Genomic DNA, 23042 nt, shown 5'->3' on the forward strand with positions numbered 1-23042 from the left:
ATTATTTTTTATTCCATTGCCCTCTTTTTAAAGCAGAGAACTTTTATATTCTGAGTGCACAGATTAATTGTATCACACTATGAAAAACTCTTTTCAAGTTCGTTCACCTACCGGCTGTCTCTACAGGCATGACCACTACTTGGGAGGGTGTTCTAGACCAAAAGAAGCAGGGGTCTTAAGTCCAGCCCTTGAGAAAAGTTTAAACACAAACACACACACAAACTCATGAAGACAACACAGAGGAACCACACATATTGACATGGAGCTGCCCATGAATAACAACACCTGGTTAGGTTGGAAAGGACACAACCATGCACAGAAAAAGACAAGAAGTACATCCTGGCAGGTGGTGAGCACTATCCAAAGGTCAGATCATAAAAGGTTTGTAGGGAAATAGGGAGAACTATACTTAGGTAGCAGGAGCCCCATGATCATTTTTTTTTTTTAAGTAAGGAATAACAGTTCAGGATAAGAAATGGCATTCTTTAACTGAAAACCCCAAGAATCTGAATGCTGACTATACCAATATGAGCATATTAAGACACAGGAAATGTTATGGTTCTCATTCTCCCTTTAAGGATTGGAGGGGGTGTGTGTGTGGGGGGGCGCTATTATAAATACAGGATCTGTATGTTTACATCATGGTCTGCAGTTGGGGTTTGGGGTGGAGAATTGGGATGATGGGACAGGGAAAGGAACATGCTGACCACGCTATTTCCTAAAAGTCCCCGTCCACAGCCCACTCTGTCAGTTTAGGATGGGGGCTGCTGTCCTGGGAGCGCATCTTCCTCATCTTGGCCCTCTAATTTAATGGTTGTCTTGATCAGTCCCCATTTCCTTTCCTTCAAGGCCTGGCTCAGATCCTGTCTTTCCAATAAGCCTTCCCCGGCTATTCCTCTCTACACTGATTGATTTCACCTTCGGGAAACTTCAGCTCCATTACAACTGATACCGTGTAATTAATCTCGTCATTGGAACAACATTAAACAAGTGCTCATTAATCTTGTTTTCGTCCTGATCTTAAGTTCCTCAAGTTTCTGTGTCATAAATTTTCCCACTGCCTCACACAGAGAAGGATGAACCGTGTTTGACGCAGGCCTTCGAAGGGTTTCATCTGGGCTCAAGTGGTCGACAGACTGGTCGTTGAGAATTTCTTCTTTTTTAAGTTTAAAAATAGAAATGTATTGACATGAATTTGGGATGTCAAAAACTGCATATACAAGGCTGAATTTAGGAACCCAAATGACATTGTCAAGTCTCTGTCTCCCCTTCTTGTAATTAGTCTTCTTTTGCTGGTGTTTGAGAATTCCAATGCAGTGTGGTTAAGTGACAGAAGGGTCCAGTGAGAATATGACTTTCATAAAAAATTGGGTGTAGGAATCGAAGGAAGTCTTTCCAACATGCATGTGTGTGTTGTGTATGTGCATATGTGTGTGTTGTGTGTGTGTTCTGTGTGTGTTGTTTGTGTGTGGTGGCAGTAGGCAGTTTGGAAGGGTGACTTGAAGATCAACAGATATCAGGGGAGAAAAATTATCTCAACTTCCTTATGTGTTCAATAAATAGAGTAGGGAAAAGAAAAACAAATAATAATTGAGCTTATTTCTCAGATTTTATCTAGAAGACACATACTTTGCTTTTTTTAAAATAAAACTAGAGGGTATATAAAGGCTTATTTTAAAAACTAGACTATAATTCCTACGTTAGACTTAAATTAATGAATAAAATTAAATGGAAGACCTAGAAGTATTTACTGGAAAGATTTAAAATATTTCTGAATCTCTAGAAATAAAACTCAGCAGCTTTAAATCAAGTAAAATTTTAAACTGATATTGCATCATGGATTTTGAACAGTTTATAAAAATCTCACTGATATAAGTAAGAGTACCACTGGACCCCAGAGATGGTACATGTTCACACCCATATACCACCATATGGGCACCCTAACAGAACACTGACCTTGTGGTACTGGTACAGACTACTGACTCTGTTACCTCAGATACTGGCATACCCTGGGTATATTAGCAAAAATAAGAGTGCTGCTTACATGTGAAAGATTTCAAATTCAGAATGCAATAACATCCTATGTTTTCATAGAATATTTATGATACAATAAGCAGAGAAAGTGGTGATGTCCTTGTCCAAGGACACTCGGTTAGGGAACGACCATTCATCTCCACTTCCAATGCTTTCCGTTCCACTATGCCAAATCTGCCTTTCAGTGTTTCAGACTCCGTAACACTGAAAGTGAGTTATACATTATGAAAAGTGGTTTTAATTTTTGGTTACATGAACATCACAGACACACAAAGAGTAGAGATAAGAGCAGCACCTGAGAAATTTAGAATATTAATTTAGAATCAAACAATCTCACTTCTGAAAGACTTTTTTATTGTAACTCTCTTTTTAGGCTAGTAAATAATTTCAAAAGTAAATTATATAAAGTCACTGGGGTAGTATATCACAAAGACTCTGCTCTCCCGTCACTGTCAGGGGTTCCTATAGAGAAAGGGTGGTGGTCTCGTCAACCGTAACAAACAAGAAACAGTCATGCCAGAAGAGCCTGTGTGAGCCACCTAGTCCTATAGGTGCTGAGCAACTGTAGTTAAAAAATCAACCAACCCCTTAAAATTTGTATGAATAACCCCCTAATATATTTTTAGTTGAAAAGAACTTAGTCTATGTTGATTTACAACATGATTTAAGATGCTAAGTCAAAGTTTTGTGTGTGATTTAACCTGGTGAACGTTGCCTAGCTATAACTTCAAAAAACTTAAAAAAAAAATTAAAAGGTAACGTGTGGGTCAAAGGTCTACTTCACAGAGAACAAGGGCTCACATTAAAAGCCAGAATCCCAGCCAACATAAGAATGCTGGAACCTGCTGGGGCCTGTCTGGACTTCCCATGTTTTAGAGCGTTTTCTAGCACTCACTGGGCAAGCAGGATGCTATCTGTCCCTCGTGTATTTTCACAGAAGCCCCTTTGCTTTCCTTCCCTGGCCTCTTTGCCATGGGCTGTGTCCATCATCAGGCGCGATCCATGTGGCAGAAGTTCGCGCAGCTCCCCAGGGAAGAGCCTCTGAAGGCCAGATGGGCTACTGAAAACCAAAGTTCCTCCATTCTTAGAAGCAGGATTTTAAATGACCAAGTTTTCCTTTTTATCCCAGTAACAGCTTCTAGATTCTAAAGAAAATTTTCAACTTTGGTGATAAAGACTGCAAAGTCATTATGTTTATCTTTCTTGATCTATTTCTATGTATTTTAAATAACTCGTATAAACAATTATATTGATATTAATCACTGATTAATTGGCACAACTGGACAACGAAAGATTTCCATACAATTTTCAACACTCGACACTTGAAATAAATATGATGCGAAAAAATAAACCAAAAACAACTGAAATGGAATGTGACTCTTTAAAAGTCAATTTAAGAAAAAAAAAATTCTAGAATGCAAAAAAATGACACAAACTAAAATATAGGTACAAGTAGAGGAACTGTGGAGAAAATCTGAACATCAGAGCTAGCTGTAGTAACAGCTCTTCTCCACCATGTCATTTTACACCGGAAAGTGCAAATAAATATCAAATGTTTAATCATAACAGATTAGGAAAAATGTGTAATATATATTTTCTTAAAACCCTACATTTTGGAGTTTGGTATTTTCCCTTTTGAAAAATACCATTTCTATATATAGTTAATGAAAAACTTTACCAGTGCCTTTTGCTAAACAGTTTTGAGGTTCTAAATGAATGCTAAAAAGACATACTTCATCTGTTTGAAAAGCAATGGACAGCCAAAGGGAGTGAGGGTGGTGTCCTTATTAGATTGTTATTAGATCACCCCCACTTCGGAACAAGCCCCAGATAAGTGTGGTCTGCACTGCTGCAGTTGTGTGCCCTTCCAAGCCCCGTCAATAAACTTCTGCCCTTCATTTGTCTCTCCTCCCTGGTTTGAACTCCAATCTCTTTAACAGAACAAACAACATTACATTACATGGACAGAGTTAGAATTTGTGCGATTTTCTTCTCTAAGCAAGAGCAATAAAGCCTAAAGGAAAATAAACACAGTGGAGTTTCCAGAGCCCTCTGGGTCTCGGACGTGTGCATCTGTGTAGCCCCTCCCATCTATCACGGCAAATCCTGACACCTTCTTGGTGCAGAATGACAGGAATGTCCTGCACCGTCACCTCTACTCTGGGGCAATAAAACTCTCAAGAGGCAGTCTAAGCCACCACTGTGATTCTGGGCTGTCCCAATCAGCTCCACTCCACCTACTCATATGAACACAAGAGGAGACTGCTTTGACTATCCCATGGTAATAAACGAATCAGGATTTTTATTATACCGACTTCCAAATTAATTCATTTCTCCAAATAAAGAGAACTAAGGGTGTTATGACTCTTCATTTCTGTCACTGTGGCATAGGCCTCTCCACTTCTCACAAACATCTGTAAATTTTAGACAGGTTATAAGACAGCGGAGATGAAAATATGAGTGAAGATCATTTCTACCTGCAAAAGTCTGGAGTCAACAGAACTACATTATTATGAAAGTTGGACTTTCCTCAAAGCTAAAGTTTAACCAGTGAAGTGACTCGACTTAATTGTTTTTTGTGTGAAAATTTTTGTACTTCCTTACCTCAAACAGATTACTAAATAAAATTTCATTTTCCTCATATGACTCAGTTTCTGTGGTGGAAAGAACATCTATGATGCAACTTATCAGCTGTGGGGGTAAATGGGCAGTGAGGCCAGTAACAGGTCCAAAACTTGCATTAAAAAAAAACACAAAAAACAAAACCTAAAAGCTTGATTTCAAGTCAGGTGACTCTTTTTATAATAGAATAAAATTATGTGTGACAATCTGGGCAGATATTCTGTGAAACTGGTCAACACATCAAAGTCTGAAGCAGTTTCTCCTGAGTGGTTTTCCCGCCCCTAGTTTCTTAGTATATGAGCATGTGGGCACCAGCACACGCACGCGCACACACACACCACACTCTGCTTCGTTCTCGCTGTCAGTGCCCCTTGATTGGTGAGCAGCACTGAAAACACTATCTATAAGATCAGCACAGTTGACCCAAGGGTCTCCAGGCACCCTTTGTCCATCCACACTCATCCATTCTGCTACCTTATTTGCATAAAGTCTGTCAATGGTGTGTGAAGAAAAACCTCCTCACACCATTCTAAAACTTTCAGGAACCCAGAGACTGACATTGGAAACTAATAAGGGCATACAGATGGCCAACAGACATACGGAAAGATGCTCAATATCACTAATGATCAGAGAGATGCAAATTAAAACCACACTGAGATACCACCTCACGTCTGTCAGAATGGCACTCATTAACAAAACAACACACTACAAGTGCTGGTGAGGATGTGGAGAAAAGGGAACCCTCCTGCACTGCTGGTGGGAATGCAGACTGGTGCGTCCACTGTGGAAAACAGTATGGAGTTTCCTCAAAAAATAAAAAATGGAACTGTCTTTTGACCCAGCAATTCCAATTCCAGGAATATATCTGAAGAAACCTGAAACACTAATTCAAAAGAATATATGCACCCCTATATTCACTGCAGTGTTATTTACAACAGTCAAGGTTTGGAAGCAGCCCAAGTAAGTGCTGATCAGTAGATGAGGAGATAAAAAAGTTGTGGTACATTTACACAATGGAATACTACACAGCTGTTTAAAAAATAAAAAAGGAGATCTTACTTTTTGCAACAGCATGGATGGACCTGGAGAATATTATGCTAAGTGAAATAAGCCAGTCAGAGATAGACACATATCATAAGATCTCTCCTTTATGTGGAATCTAATGAACACAATAAACTGACAAAATAGAAGCAATGAATATGAAGGACTGTCAGCTGTCAGAAGGGAGGAAGATTGGGAGACTGCATAAAAAGAAGGTGAAAAGAGCAAGCAAAAAAAAAAAACAAAACCCAACCATATATATATATATATAAAACACATAGCCATAGACACAGACAATATGGTGGTCACAGCTAGAGGGAAACGGGGTGAGTGGAGGTGAGCAAAGGGGTGGAAAATGGGGATGGAGAGAGACTTCGGTTGGGGAGATGGATGCAATATAACCGTGTGCAGATGATACTGAGTTGTACACTTGAAACCTGTAAGGGTTTTGTAAACAATGCCACCTCAATAAATTCAATAAAAAAAACTAATAAGAATTTCCTTGGGGTGAACTTTATAGCTCTCTTGGAGAAATTTTATGTATGAAAGAAAACATTTTGTCTTTCTTAGTCAAACTTAATGATCTAATTTTTCACTAAATGTACAAAAAGGATAAAGCAGAAACAGAATTTTCCAGCAATGGTGAAGCCATTTCCCAGTCCCCGAGGTTTTACTTCATGAGCTTTTAGTATTAGGACATGATGAGATTGACATAAGCCAAAAAAAATAAAATAAAATAAATCAGTTATTAATTAAAGATAACAGAATTTGGAGAATTTTAGAAAAATAATTTTAGAAATTATAGAAATTTTTATATTAAAGAATAAGTATTGAAAAGACATTCAACATCATTAGACTTCTACCATGGGGCACACAAAATCATTTAATAATGGATCACTTTTTTTTTTTTCAGAGACAGAGAGAGTCAGACAGGGACAGACAGACAGAAACGGAGAGATGAGAAGCATCAATCATTAGTTTTTTGTTGTGCACTGCGACACCTTAATTGTTCACTGATTGCTTTCTCACGTGTGCCCTGACCGTGGGCCTTCAGCAGACCAAGTAACCCCTTGCTGGAGCCAGCAACCTTGGGTCCAAGCCGGTGAGCTTTTGCTCAAACCAGATGAACCCGCACTCAAGCTGGTGACCTCGGGGTCTCGAACCTGGGTCCTTGGCATCCCAGTCCGACGCTCTATCCACTGCGCCACCACCTGGTCAGGCGGATCACTTTTCATTATGCATTTAATATTTAAGAAATACACAGTAAACATAATCTAATTATTTAAATTTGGATATAAAGAATCTATAATATATATAATTACCCATCATCATATTGGCCAGTTAAGTTTCATACTGTCAGGTTTGATATGTAGAAACCATATTATATCCAATAATTTAAAATTGAGTGGCATGCCATTACAGAAATTCCCGTACGAAATATTCAGTCACAGAAAATGAGGTCTTACATCCCTCTGGAAAGACCGTTTAACAAAGGGAGGCACAAAAACAAAAAAGTTTTAATGCAATATCCAGTAAGCCCAGATGCAATGAAACCTATGGGTAGAAAAGCAATCCTATATTTGATACTACAAACATCCTTATTTCTTTTTTAAAATAAAAAGGTTTTCCCCTCCAAATTAAACTTCCTTTTTTCCTCCCTCACCGCCATTCTTTTCTCTATTCTAACGCTATGCTTATATTTTGATAGCTGGTTAGTCCTCTTAGAACTGTTCCTGCCACATAAGCTTCTGATGTGAAGATAAAAATAAAAATGACTCCCAAGTATAATATTTCTCCAATTCTCTGGGGTGCAGGACCAGTTTTCCCCCTAATCCTTCCTGGATTGACAATTTAGCAAAATAAAGATAGTCATGTATTACTAAAAGAACAAAATGAAAAAGGAAAAGACCAAGAGTACAGGTTTCATTTTTTAAAAAATAGTTGATTTAACCAACGTAAGATTTACTACTTCCCTATTGTAAAAGTGTCTAAGTGCTTAAGTTGGATTTTCTGTACTTAGCTCATTTTGGACTAGTAACCCAGAGGCTGCATATGGGCGCTTACACTATGTCTGGTCTGCGGTTTCAGAGTCAGAACCCAGGGACTGGTCCTTGGTAGCACTATTTTGAGTAGTGGCTGTCAATGTGATCTCCTGCTCTTTGGTGGATCATTTAGTGAACACATACCACATCCTCTATTTCTAGAGCTGTGATGATGAAAATGAAGAACGCTTAGCCCTTTTAGAAAGGATGGCTGACCAGAGTTTTTAGCATGTATTATAAGAAGTCGAGGCAGAAAACCTCAACTCACAATGAGTTTTAAAGATTTTTTTAAAGGACCAGAGAGATTCAGTCTAACCCCTTATAACCCCTTGATGTTATAAATTTGATGATTTAGGTCTAGAGAGTGGTAAGTGAAGAGAAAAAAAAAAAAGGTAGTTTTGCCTCTAAGCCCAATCCACTTTCCACCATCATCTACTACTTATATAGAAATCAAATTCTACTGTAGAAAGTAGCTACTGAACCACACAATGAATGAAAAGAGCAACATCAGTGTGCATACAGACCTTGCATCTGGTAGCTGTATGGAGCCTGTCCAGGTTGAGGAGTTCCAAAGCTTGTGCCATAGCTGATAAATCCCGTCTGTCCAGGTGACTGAGACTGTGACAATCCACTTTCAGTCTTGATGCCTGCCCACAATGCACCTAAATCAGTTAGTGATAGCTTATCTATCTGTTCATTTTCAAAAGCTGGTAAATACACAGAAACACTCCCACAACTGTCTGTTACAATTATTTCCCAATATTGTCTCAATGATCAAGTACAGATATGCTTGGAGTAAAATACCCTAAACAATAACTTCAATTAAAAAGCAGGATTACTACAGACTTGAATGCCTATTCACATTGTGTAGTGTTTCCCTGAATTCCATTTTCTATAAAATTGAACTCCAGTGATATTGCTTTTATACTTGGTTTTGTTGTTTGACAAGACTTTAAGATCATTTCTATAGTCAAGAAATGGTTATAACTAAACTTTAAATGATTCCAAAGGTTGCTATGTTAATATCAGAATCAAAATTCTTCTTTTTTTTAAATAATCAGAGTCTTGAGCTTTACCACATTTTTTCTCTTTTTCTTTTTTCCTTACTCTTTCTACCACAAGGATGTCTTTAGTACACACTTATTTAAAAGTCAGATGAAGCAATTTTGAGCACAGAAGTATGCAACACAGGGGAAACCTTTCCCAATATTCAGATCCTAGCAGGAAGTAAGCACAAAAACAGCAGGATATTAAGAACTAAATCCTACAGAACAGCAGAGTGATTTATAGACAAGTGAAGTTGCCCAGAAGTTCCCATTATGTCCTTTGTAGTTTCAAGTATTTATTCAAATATAATTTTTAAGGTTGCTAACCTACTGACTTTATTCCTAATTAAGTTGTAAACTTAAATTTTTGTTAATAATTTTATTTTTCAATTACGCTTGATGTACAATATTATATTAGCTTCAGGTGTACAAATAAATCAGTGATTAGACATTTATATAACTTATGAGGTGATCACCTCAATTAATTTAGTATCCACCTGGCACCATACATAGTTATTACAATTCAACTAGAATTGTTTTAAGTGTAGCCTAGAGTATACATTCTTTTTTTTTTAATCATATTGTAATATAAATAATGTATTTGTGGTCTCCAAGTACTTCCTGAGGCACCAGGTAGACATCCTAATTTTAGGGCTTGGGTCTGGCAGGACTGTTGTACACGGCTCAGCCCTGGATCGTAATTAAAATCAATCGTAAAAATAAACAACTGTCCTTAATTCCCATAGAAGGAGGGGAGGAAAATTTCTGCCAAGAGAATTCACATTTTTGAATGATTTTACTTTACACTTAAGATAAATGATATCTTTGGGATCTAGAATACACAGTAGACTCACTGTCTGTTTCCATTTTAGGGGAATTTCAGCAGTAGAATGAAGTTAGGTCACTTTCCTGAGGCAGTAGAAGAATCTGACTCTTGGCTGGGAGGGCCTCCGGTTACTCCTGGAGAATCACTCAGTAACCTCATAATGGCCTTAAAATTTAAGTTTTAACCTTAACAATAAAAAAAATGTGATTTTCCAGTGGCCAAGATATGGAAACAACCAAAAAGCCCTTCAATAGAGGATTGGATAAAAAAGATGTGGTATATATATACTATGGAATACTACTCAGCCATAAGATATGATGACATAGGATCATTTACAACAACATGATGGTCCTTGATAACATTATACTGAGTGAAATAAGTAAATCAGAAAAAACTAAGAACTGGATGACTCCATACATAGGTGGGACACAAAACTGAGACACATGGACAAGAGTGCAGTGGTTACCAGAGGGAGGGGAAGGGAGGAGAGGAAGGGAGTGGGGGAGGAGAGGGGCACAAAGAAAACCAAATAGAAGGTGACGGAAGACGGTTTGACCTTGGGTGGTGATAGGTATGCAACATAAGCAAATGTCAAAATAACCTGGAGATGTTTTCTCTGAATCTATATACCCTGATTGATCAATGTCACCCTGTTAAAATTAATTGTATAAATTAAAAAAAATAAAATAAAAAATAATGTGATTTTTCTCTGGATAGGCAATCCCAAACCAATGAGTGGCCTATACTTGTAAGTGGTCCCTGGAAAAGCAACTGCCCTAGACAGTTGGTTTGATGGCTCTAGAACCTCCCTCTCTTTCCATGTTGTCATAATAGGGATCGTCCCCTTCTCTCTCCATTGAGGCTATCATGATCTGCTTCTGGTCTTTACCTGTACACCTCTATGGTTAGCTTGGACGGATGGGAACCTTTGTGATAAGAACATTTAAGGAAGAGTAAGAAGAGGGAGAAAATGCCCATAGCTACATCTGTCTCCATAGCTTCTCCCCACAAACTGGCCTATCCGTATCATTCATCAGCTCCGAGCAGACCTCATGAAGAACAGGATGAGCTCTTCTTCCTCACCAAGCTATTCTGATTATAAAAAGATTTACCTGTCTTTCCTTACAGAGTTTAAGTAAAAAGTCAGGCAACACAAATCCTTGGAGAAAATCTTTAGAACCATTGGGACCTTGAGGATCAGCAGTTAAAAGTCCTGAATTCTGTGCTCAAGCAATGGGGAGAAAGAAGGCTGCCATATTTTTCAATGCACTGACCAAAGAAACATTAGAATACCTGGTCAAAAGCACTGGGGGCATCTCCTTATATCCAAGGCCCAAAAGGGGAAGAAAGGTGATCAAGAAAATGATACGGCTGAGAATTATTCCCAGAAAATGTAAAAGGGGTCAAAGCCCTTGACACTGAGCCCTCCTCTGACCACCTCCCCAATCCACACTGTCATATTAAATGTCCCATCCTTACTCTACTAGTTCTGATTCCTCTCTCAGCAACTCTACTCTTCTCACCCACCTGGAACAACTATTTCAGACAACACTGACAATTGCTAATGGTTTAGAACTGGAGGAGTCCCTACCCCACAGCTCAGATGTTGGCAACAAGCCCCTCCATGACTGAATGCACAGGAGAGGGGATGTGAGGGTGGCAGCTGGGTAATAGGAACGGCGCCTTCCCACAGCAGCGCTAGTGAGCCTGCAGTACTCTTGCATTGTCTGTACTGAAAAAGATGCTGGATCTTCAAATAATCAGCATACAGTACATTTTGAGAATACAAATTGGGAAATACTTAACTCACACTATAGAATTAAAGCTGCACAATTCAAACCATAGAGCCTTTTACCCCTTTTTAGCAAAAGAATAATTTAAAAGCAAATTATAGATAAATTTGATCTATATCTAATATTTTGAGAAATCAAGAGTAAAAGTTATAGCAATGAAAAAGAATTTCAAGAAGTCAATTTTATGTTTTTTTGGTTTTTTGTGACAGAGAGGGAGACAAAGAGAGGGACAAATAGGGACAGACAGGAAGGGAGAGAGATGAGAAGCATCAACTCTTTGTTGTGGCAGCTTAGCTGTGTATTGACTGTTTTCTCATATGTGCTTTGACTGGAGGGCTGCAGCAGAACGAGTGCCCCTTTGCTCAAACCAGCAAACTTGGGCTTCAAGCCAGCAATCTTTGAGCTCAAGCCAGCAACCATGGGGTCATGTCTATGATCCTATGATCCTACACTCAAGCCAGTAATCCCACACTTAAACTGGTGAGCCCATGCTCAAGCTGGCAACCTCGGGGTTTCAAACCTGGGTTCTCTGTGTCCCAATCCGACACTATCCACTGCACCACCGCCTGGTCAGGCACTATGGCTGTTTTTAAAGTCTGGTTTAAAAATGCTTAGCTAGATCACATTCAGTTCTGACAGTTTTGAAATAAAACTATAAAGGGTGAAGTCATGTAAATAACTTAGATTTTAATTTCTATATATTTTATAAGAAATTTATATATGATTGATTTGGCTTGTGGTAAAGACTGAAAATGAAAAAAATGAAATAATTTACCTTCTAATTCTTAGTGAAATGCTTAAAGAAAAAAATATTTCTATCAATATACTGCAGAAAATATTACAAAACTCTAGCAGAAACAATTAAAATATCGGTTACAAAATATAATTCTGTGCCATAGCATGGAACTACTTATTCTACTAGCTTTCCTCCAAAAATTATGTACTTTTTTCTCGTTAAGATTTCATGGTTTTCTTAATTAAATGCCAATAATTAATATTTTTTTCTATTCAAAGAGGTTGTAATTTATTTAAAATTAGAATTGCAATTCAATTGAAAAAAGGTATTTTAAAGTTAAGATTTTTTTAAAACTGAAGTTGGAGGTTTTGCCTGATTTATTTTTAATTGACAGGTATTGACCCTGAGACAACTGAGCTAAATTACACCAAGATAAAGATAATCTTCAGGTGGGGAGGAGCGAACGGGGAGGCGAGCCTGAAATGCTTCCTGATTTGCCTCTTTAAAGTGCAGCCCAACGTAGATCACTTTCCCTAATGGCTGATAATGCTGAAATGGGATAATACTACCACCCTCAAGTTTAGAGCAAGGGCTTGTTGAATTCCGCTTGTACTTCGCTAATCATCGCCAGGCATCTGATAAATAGGAAATGAATCTTTACCCCAAAAGACTTCATTCACACAAGTTTTATCACAAATATGCACCAAAATACTTAGGATTCCAGAGCCAAATACTCAAGTGGCAAATTAAGAGTTGAGATAGAAATGGAATAAAATGAGAACAGGAGGGCACACGAACCACGCCATCTATTTGCCACCTCTGACCTCAAGATAAGTAGCCACCAGTTACAATGTTTAATCACTTTAAGAATGTCGGCACAAAAGGCGACAGCACTTTCCAAAGTGGCTCGATATGACAGTCTTCCAGTGCCACTCAGGTATGCCCACCATATAATGGCACCCCTAAAATAAATAGCGGGCTTACTTACCATAGGAAGAAATTCCGTACGGCTGTCCCGGCTGTGGGTAGGTGGCATAGGCTGTCGCTTGCTGCATTCCTGTGGTGAACTGTGTTTGCCCATATGCAGCCATAGTTTGTGAGGAAGGGGTAGGGAGAATATGTGGGTATGCTCTGCTATTTGTCAGAAATGACAGAAAATGAAAGCCCATGCATTAGATGGAAACATGCAGGAAACTGGTTCACAAGCATATCACAAATTCCAGCTAAAGACTGTCTCTTAAAGTACAATGCTCAAATATAGGCTACAAAGTGCTGACATATTTCAGTCTCTTTGAGGTGAGGCCCAAAATTAATTTGCGTAAATACGTTTAAGTCTTTATGAAATGCATCTGAGTTTATATTAGGATGTAATATGTGGGCACAGACATGACTGGAAATAAGGTAAAAGACTACTGAGAAAAGCTGCTTATTAAGAGAAAATACATCTTACTTGGAAGGATAGATCTGTGGTGGGGAGAATTGGTGAGTTGGTCTTGGGCTGAAGCTACTGCTCCCAATTGCTGGAAAAAAAAAAATAATGCACAACAATCAAAGTAAAATACAAAATATTTATCAAGCGAGGGTAGAGTCTGAACTACAGGTCGACCATGGAGACCCTTCTAAGGTGCAGAAATGGGAATTTCATACAGACAACTCAATAGAAAGTTAAACCATATTAAGACACCTATAGGAACTGAAGAAGAGGTTCTCCTTCTAAATGAACTCTTAGAAAATATAGTCAGAGCCTCCTTAAATACCCGTCAGCAGGCTGTGGTGTTTCAGTGCCCACGCTTGAAGGGTACAAGGAGTCCTGGCTACTGTTGGAACCATGCTGAAAGGGGAGATGGGAAGTTGCACTGCAGGGCGGGGCAGGACCCAGAAGGTCACCTGGCCCATTGTTTCTGCTCCACGGGAACACACACCTGAGACTGGATTACCAAGAAACAGGCTAATCTTCTCTCCCGTGAGCAGAAATAGGACAGGTCTTCATTTGCCTGCATTGATTTAGCAATGTTTTTCACTAAAAAAGCATTCCTATAACTATCTTAAATTTCTCAAGTTGCAAGCTAAGCCTGTTTTTTCTTGTGCTGCGGTGGCTGCTCCTATGCTTTCAGTTATGGTTCCTACTTTCAGTGTCCAAGTAAAAAGTTGTTTGTTTTCTTTTAAAGAGGTTATTTAAGCATTCAAGCAGAACCTTGTTTCTTTTTAATCACATACATTTAACTCCTTGTCTCAGACATGAACTAAACACTTCTATCAAATGTTCTTTTACTTTCACTCTTAACAAAAGCAGCAAAATCCATTTTTGCTAACATCAGGCCTTAAAATGGTGGTTTTCAGCAATTTCCCCTGTAAATAAGGGCTATCTACTGAGCCATCTATGTACATATATATCTACACACATTTGCATTTATACACATACAGATATGCACACACATACTCTCCCTCAAACTTCCCTATCCTCTACCTGGCTAAGGTGTATATTCTTGGGTATAATTATCACAAGATGTAGTATGTTTATTTTTTTCTCTACTAATAACTCCACTTGTCAGAGTTTCTATTATTTATTAACTGCACTCTACATTAAAACCCTTCATAAGGTTCCATGGTCTCCAAGTTTTCTGTATTTTTCATGATGTCCATCAGCACATTTATGCTTCTCTGATTTTCTAGCTTGTGTTTGGGAGAACAGCAGTGGAATCAAACTAGGATCTCAGAATCTATGAGTAACCCTTTCCTTGTGAAGCCCACAGGCCCAACCCAGTGACAGCAGCACAGATCGGGACAGGCACTCCCTATTCTAGCAGCCAGATGTCAATCAGCTGGCTGTCGAGGTGGCAGAGACAGAGTCCACAGTGAAGAAAAGGCGGGCCAACTCAGCTGGTGTCCCCTGCCTTTTGGCACATGCTGAGTCACTGCTCTGTTCCAGGCACTGACTAGGTGCTACAGATGCAAAGACAAGTTCTGCCTGTCACATGTAGGGAGGTGACACACCAAGAGCCTTGGGAGGATTAGTTAAATACTGCAGTTTATGGAAGGGAGGGATTAGTCAGGGAATACTTGGACCACAAGGACTACCACTTGCCAAGGCCATCTGTGACTATAACCTTTCTACTCCCCTTTTCTAAGCTTGAACAGAGGCCAAGGGCAAAGTAGATTTAGCCCACAGAGTTGCAGGAGGAATAATATCCCCCCTGCACAGCCATAAAGATAAGTTTAAAATGATGAAACTACAACAATAACAATAAAATGAATGCCACCCGAGGATGAAAATCATAGAAATCCCTTTTGTTCTTTTTGAGCCTATCCTTGTGTTTTTTAAATCATGGGTCAGGACCCATAAAAAGATCCTAAACTCAACTTAATAGGCTACTCCCAGCAATTTTTTTCAAATAGAATAATAAAATAGAAGACGTCAGAGTTATTACACAGGGAATGGTAAGCTCTATGAAGATCTGATTTAAACACATGGTATATGTGTGTACACATGAGAATAGAGACTAGAGAGGCTGCAAATTTTAATTAAATACATATTCTAGAATCAGAATTTAATTTCAGCTCAGACTCAAGTTCCAATGCTTCTACATGGTCTTTTTCTTTTTAATTTTTCAAGTGAGCTGATCCCTTCCAGTGTTGATATGTTCTCAATGTAAAATGATGGCAAGAATACTATCTATGGGAGTGTTGTAAAGACTAAATGAAACCAACACACAGTACGTAACTCAGTATTTGTGTCATAAATGTTTATTATCTCAGCTAGCCAAATAGCCATTATCTTTGTCCCAAACCTGCCCTTCTTTCTGTATTTTTATTTCTACTCAATGGAGAACATCAATACCCGTTCAGCAAAATGCTAAAAGGATTCTTTGCCCCATTTACATATGAGGGTAGAAATTAAGTAGCATATCCAAGTCACTAAGTGAGAAAGTTGGTGTTTCTGCCTGACTCTTTCATCAAAGCATACTACCTCTTGACAACCAACATAGAAACTAGAAACCTCACATCTCATTTCCCCCCCTCTATTTCATGACTCTCGAGTCCCCATCCCAAATCCAGAAATTGCCTACTGAGCTTCCGGAATCTTCCATCCCCCTTCTCTCCCTTCCCGGTTCAGGTCCTCAGTATGTCTCCCCTGGACATCTAACAGCCGTCTAGCTACTGTCTCCGTGTCCCACCCATTACCCTTTGACCCCACTGCTGCTCCCACAGTGGTCTTTCTTCGTTGGGAACTTCATGATCATTCTCAAGCTTTCAGTCTCTCCACTGAGCTCACATTATCCTTAGGAAAAAATACAAACCCTTGGCAGAGTATTCAGAGCTGCAAGCCTCCACCCTCCCGTGGGCTTAATGTTCTGTTGCCTCTTTGGACGTCAGGACACCCCACATAGGTCCCGTGTTCTCATGTCTGTCTCCGTTGTTCTTCATACCAGACCCTCTGCCTTGTAAACACTCTTTCTTCCTCTGCCTGACTCCTCCTACTGGGACTAAAACACCATTGTCTCTTTAGGACAACAGCTTCCTTCTCTTTTCTTAAAATGTTGTAAATGTTGGCAATGCAGCACTCCCCACACTGCATCTCAGTCAGCAGCTGTCGCCTATAGATTTCTCTGCTAACCATGAACTTCTGGAGCCAAGGACCTCTTACTCTTTGGCTCAGTACCTGACAGAGCCTCCCATGTGGGGAGTAATCAATAAACAATATTTTTTCAATGAGAATGTGAGACTTAGGTCATAAGCAAAGTAGATTTTTTTTAAAAACTATAATGACTTGAAGAATGACTGAATTATTTTAAGTTATTTATAAACATGCATAAGAAACTTGACTCAGCTCTTTGGCAATATAAAGTGGACTAAATAGTATTCTTGTGAAATAAATGTAAGAACCTGCAATGCTGCCTGAGTGTCCTGTTGCTACTAAGTACATGGACCTAAAATCACTGAGTAGTTAATGCTGGAGTTTTCAGACTTTCTCTAAATCCAAAGCCCTGCAATCTCTGTGTGGCCTGAAGTCAAGAATCTCCCATCATGCACTTCAAGTACTTTATCCCCTTAATTGCTTAAAATACCTTTAACTTTTTAAAACAATAATCTAGAAACTCAGATAAATTTTAACTTTCTGGGACCAGAAAAACCTAAAACAAAAAGAACGCTCCCAGCTTACCTATCAAGGTAAATAAAATGGTTACATCGCCATTAGTAAACACCAAGTTATACACGCTAGAGCCTGGGGAACATATGGACCATGAATGCCTCTCTATTTCAGCATATTTGTTTTCTATTACTGTCTCATTCTTTTTCCTACTTCTAACATATACATTGAAGAAGCTCCCCAAGTCTTGTTGTAGGAAAGGAGAGGAGAACCCAAGATAAACATATTCACAAGCTTGAGAATCCACTGAAAAGGTCGACAGAAACCCCAACATCAGCAAGTCCTCACTTCACGGCTCCCCAGGCACCCATCTCATTACTCAGCTGGACAATCAGGTCCAAAGCCTAAAAGCAAGGTTTGATTCTTCTCCTTCCCTCATGTCCTTTTTATTTTAAGTCAAGTCAGTTATCCCTTCAAAAAATATTCTAAATCTGGCAACGTCTCTCTTTTTATCCTCTACAGCTCTGTTCCAATCACCAACACTGTAGCCATCAGAGGACAGGGTCGGGACACCCCTGTCTTCCTCTCCTTTCCGCCCCTCCTCTCCTCCTTTTCCCTAATAAATCCTGACACATTTTTCCCAACTTGGTGGCTCTTCTAAGAAGGAACGGGGTCTAACACAACCTCTTTCTTCTAAACCAGAGAAAGGCTAATCTCACTGTTTCTACTACCCACTCTTGTCCCATACAGCACTTTTCACACAACAGTGATCTCTTAAAAATATAAAGTAGATCATGTGGCAACCACCCCCACCCTGCTCCCTTCTCTCATCTCCAAGCCCTGTTATCTTCCTGTTAAGTTTAGATTAACCCAAATTTACTCCCTCCCTTCACTAAGATCCCTCTTCCCAGAGGGCTTGCCCTCTAAGAGACCTCCATCTGCTCTTCACAATATCCTTTGATCTGCTTTTGTTTTCTCTGTAGCACTTTCCACTATTTTCTTACACTACCATTTACCTACTCACTATCTGCCTCTCCCTCCTACAAGAATGGAAGCCCCCTGAGGGCAGGGAACTTGTCTATGTTGTCACTGCTATATTCTACTGCCTGGAACATTGCCTGGCATACAGTAGGTGCTCAATATTTATACATAATTGTCAAATGAAGGAATCAGACCCCCAAAGTTACATCCTTTTACAAACAGTTTTTTAAAATTAAAAAAAAAAATTGTCACACGATATCTTTTTTTCCTCTAGAAGCATTCCTGTTTCTATTTTCCAGTTCCAAATACCACCAGACATCAATTTTGTATGTTTAATATCATCAGCCAGCATTTAACAAATTAATAACACATTTACGCTTTACAGAAATGGCAGAAGCAGCAAGCACAGATATTTTGCAATCCCTAAAAACACATTATGTTCAAGCCCAATTGTTATTAATATTTAAATCATTAAAATAATGCTTTTCCTTGGTAAATAGTAAATTACCAGAACATCACTATATTTTAAAAACCTAATAAATGACCTTGTAATTTTTAATTCAGTCAAATGCCTTAGAAAACCCATTGCTGGCACTCCTCCAGTTCCTCACAGTGGTATAGCTGGTGATTTTTCTGGAAGAGTGAGCCTCCTGCCTCCTTAATGCTTTAAGATACTCGAGTTCTCAGAATGTCAGAGGCAGAGATAACTAGTACCAATGCCAGAATGGCTCTATTTCTTCTGTATCCTGGCTATTTCATCAAGACACCCAGAACCGTCAGGATGTAAGTTTTTAAGACACCCTGGAGGAGAAAATAGGAGCGGTGACCACAGAGGCAAAGGCCATCTTGGAGAGAAATGCTTGCAGAGTGCTTTCAAGAGCCTCCTCTTTCTCTTATGAACCCTAAGTCTTGCTCACAGCCACTCCAGCATGCCATGGCTTCTGCATCTTCATGGAAGAAAGGAAGGTGGGGAGGGAGGGCAGAAGAAAGGAGGGAAGAAGGGAAAGAGAGAAGAAAAAAGAGAGAGAAAGGTAAAGAATGTCCACCCCTAAGGTGGGCTTCCTACACCTTGGCCCATTCCTCAGCTCCTCCAATCCTTTCCTGTGTCCAACACAGAGAATCAGTCCCCGGAAAAAGAGACCCCCTGCAACTACAGGTTTTTACCAAAGTCTCCCTCCACCTTCAGCTAGAACTTTCTCTGAGACCTATGTTTCGCCTGCACAGATTTTCCAAGTAGAGGCTGCTTCATTCTCTCAGATTCCGGACACCACAAAGAACTAAAGACACATCCTCTTTGCTGCTTCTTCCAAGCCACTGCTTCCCTGCTCGCCCATAAGACCCTCCCTTCTCTGAGATGCATGCTGTAACACTTCCATGATGACCCATCTTCCAAACAGTGGCTTGCATTTATCAGAAAGTTAGCATTTTGACAAGTCCCAACATTATCTTGGGTTATACATCCAGCACTTCTCTCGTTCTACCTCGCTCTCGACTCTGGCCTTCAATGCCAACCAGCAAGTACAGTACCACAGCCTGGACCTATTTTTTCTCATTCCACAGTAGCAGTGACTGAATCATTTGTTTCATTAAGGAACAAATACTGATCATCACACATGTGCTTCATTACAGGGTGGCCAGTGGGGCTGTGAGTGTAAACAAGGCACACAGAGTCCCTGCCGTTTAATAGGAGGAAGGACAATAAAAACCAGTTTAAAAGTAGTGACAAAGGCTGAGGAAGGGAAGGACAGAGAACTGACTAGAGAAAGAGCATGGGGTGGAGGCCTCCCTGCGCTTTCAGATTAAGGAAGGAACTTCTTGTTTCCAGAATTTTCAATCCTTTGTTCCCATTTCACCTGCTCTCCAACCTCATCAAGAGATGCAGGACCCTGATGTCCGCGTCTTCCTACAATGTATTATCCTTACCTTTATGTTCTTTCTACCCGTCCTGGATTCATGAATAATTATCTTAAACCATTCTTTTACTGATAACTTTAGTTCTCTATATCATCTTCCATACTCTACTGAAAAATCCTCAACTTTGGATTATGACAAACATCTTTTCTGGACAGCTAAGCCTTGCAGAGAACAGTCGCTCCACCATGAAAGGTCCACACTCATTAGTTTCATTTTTGTTTGGACCTACGGCTCTAGGGTGAAGCCTCCTTTATGTTCACAAGCAGCCACGTGCTTCCCCAGTCCTCACAGCATTTATTTCAATCATCTCTATCTCTTTACACTCTCCAGCCTATCACTACTCTCAGTTTGAGGAAAAAGGAGGAGCATGCGTTCATTTGTGCAATCTTTCGTTCGTCCGCCCGCCTGTCCGTCCAAGCCCGCCAGCCAGCCAGCAAATATCTGAGTGCCAGGTACTGTTGTTTCAAGTGTTGCGGATACAAATGAGTGAAACCAGATGAAAACTCGGCCCTCACAAGTTTACATTTTGGCAGAGGTGAGAGACCAGCATAAAACTAATACACAGGTAAATGATACAGTTGGCGAAAGAGTCTAAGTGTTACAGGGTGTGGTGGGGGACACTCAGCATGTTAGAGACCGGAAGTCTGCAGTGAGTTTTCCAGCACAAACTCAGGTGGGTCAGGGTGGGCCTCACTGAGAAGGTGAGACTTGAGCACAGACTTAAAGGTGGTGAGGAGCATCAGTCTTGGCAGAGATGCTGCCACTGCAAAGGCCCTGATTGGAGCACATTTGTCACCTTCCCACACGCACCAGCAGGCTGGAGGAAGAGCACGAAGCAAGGGAGGCAGGGAGTAAGGTCTGACGGGGCTTGTAGGCTATTCTAAGAACTCAGCTTTCGTTAAGAGACAGATGGGAGCCACCAAAGGGTTTGAGCAGAGAAATCAGGCAGGAGTTCTCTCAAAGTACTGCTTCCTCCTTCTCTTCAAACTCATTCAAACCGATCTGTATTACTTTCTGTTCTGTCTTTCCTGATGTTTCTGCAGAACAGTTACTCATTTTCTCAGCCAATTCTCTTCTGCTTGGGATTTAAGCCACTGTGGTCCTCCCAGGACTTCCCTCCAACAAGTATCCCCCCATTCTGCCTATACCTTGAACCTCTACCTCTGGAAAGTCTGTGTGGGCAGCAAAACCCCCCTGGCCCCCTCAATGCTATCCTTAACCCTCTATCCCTCTCTCTAATGACTACCTTCTCTCCTCCTCCTCCTCCCGCCATGTACTTGAAAGACCATTTTCTCCTCTTAGTCATGAAATCACGCATCCATTTAGGAGACTGTATGAGCACTTCCTGTCTGCCAGGAACGATGCTGGAGACACAGAAATGGGGCACGTGGGCAAAGACACAGGGCAATGAAAGCCTGCTCACCTGCGGAACTGCTGGTGGCTAACTCCACTGATGCCTCTAACTTAAAATTTTTCATTGTAACATACATAACTTGACAGTTGCAAAAAAGTTGCACGGAGAAAAACTTCACCTAATATCTTCCACCCAAAATCCCAAAATGCTGCCATTTTATTACATTAGATTTATCTTCTGATCTCTTTATACATGTATGTATACAGTGGATATCTAACTTTATTTTTTTGGAGTTGCAGATATGATGTCCTTTTAAAAACACCTCAGTGTCTATTTCTTAAACACAAGAAATTCCTTTACTACAGTACAGTTATCAATACGGGGAAAAGTAATGCAGCCCCATTATCCGGAGATACATGAAAAAACCTCTTCACCATATGTGATTTTCAACTTGTACTTTAAAATTATTACTTTTTAAAAGTATAAATGTTATACATATGCATTGGAAAAAATTTATTTTGAAAAAAAGTGGAACAAAATTCTAATTATATTCCACCATCCAGAGAGTCATCGTTAATTTCTATATACATACATACAACCACATATACATAGACATAAATTCCCTTTTTTGAAATAAAACTGAGTATACTAAATATACTACTTGTAATCTGTGTTTCCACTTAATACTTGTAACATTTTCTCAAGTCACTAAATTTGTTTAAAAAACTATTTTTAATGGCTGTATATGAATCTATCATATAGACAGTGCCTCCAATTCAACACTCTTTCTTCCTCCCCAGTCACTTGTCTTCCTTCAATCCTCTGCCATTTTATATAGGCTGCCACTGGGTTCTGTCTTCAACCCTGTTATAGTCTCTGCACAGTCAGAATTTTCATTCCAGATCTTTCTTGAGCTCCCACATCTTCAAGTGGACGCCACCTCATAATCAACATGCCCAAACCCAAAGCCACCACCCTTCTCTCTCTGCCATGTTCCTCTTACACGCCCCCACTCTGAACTTCTCTCTGCCTCATTCATCCCCTAGGCTCATTGGTCACTATGACCATAAATTCAATTCCACAAATACATCTTAATCTGCCACCCTCCTTCACTCAATGCCAGCACCTGATCTAAGGTCTTCAGTACTTCTTGATCAAATAAATGCAAAAAATATATCTTTAGTGTTTCCACTTCCGTTCAGCAACCTTCCCTCTGTCCGGCTGCAGTCATGATTCTATGATCATATAACCTCCTTCCTCTGATGCCCCCACTGCACTCAGGACAAAGCATACACACCAGGCAAGGCACTTGTGCCTCTTGAGACTCTAGTCCCGCCTCCAGTGCAGCATGCAGTGCACTGCTTGCTTGCACGGTGCACACCACGGATGCTGATCTATCAGTGGTCTCTCCATGGCCCATGCCTCTGGGCCCTGGTCTCCTCCCATGGAATGCTCCAGCTGCCCCTCCCCAGGTCCAGTGTCCTTCCATTCCTAATTTTTTTTTAGCAGCTTAGAACATCTCAATGCCTCCCTCCTGACCTTTCCTTCCTAGACTGAGGGGTTG

The 23042-nt window shown here is 40.0% G+C and overlaps 1 protein-coding gene across 15 annotated transcripts in view; it reads right to left on the reverse strand.

The window, feature by feature from the left end:
* EYA1 (EYA transcriptional coactivator and phosphatase 1) overlaps positions 1–23042 on the reverse strand; it is a 333576-nt gene that overhangs the window by 114118 nt on the left and 196416 nt on the right. For 11 of the 15 annotated variants that reach the window (XM_066266297.1, XM_066266302.1, XM_066266296.1 and 8 more), the window contains 3 exons: positions 13591–13660; positions 13129–13274; positions 8264–8401 (listed from right to left, as the gene is read on the reverse strand). In XM_066266297.1, coding sequence (XP_066122394.1) covers positions 8264–8401; positions 13129–13274; positions 13591–13660 — 354 coding nt within the window. The remainder of the gene's footprint in view (positions 1–8263; positions 8402–13128; positions 13275–13590; positions 13661–23042) is intronic. The other 4 variants (XM_066266303.1, XM_066266299.1, XM_066266301.1 and 1 more) reach the window with 3 other exon arrangements.

Source organism: Saccopteryx bilineata, chromosome 3, assembly GCF_036850765.1.
Source record: "Saccopteryx bilineata isolate mSacBil1 chromosome 3, mSacBil1_pri_phased_curated, whole genome shotgun sequence".
NCBI lineage: Eukaryota > Metazoa > Chordata > Mammalia > Chiroptera > Emballonuridae > Saccopteryx > Saccopteryx bilineata.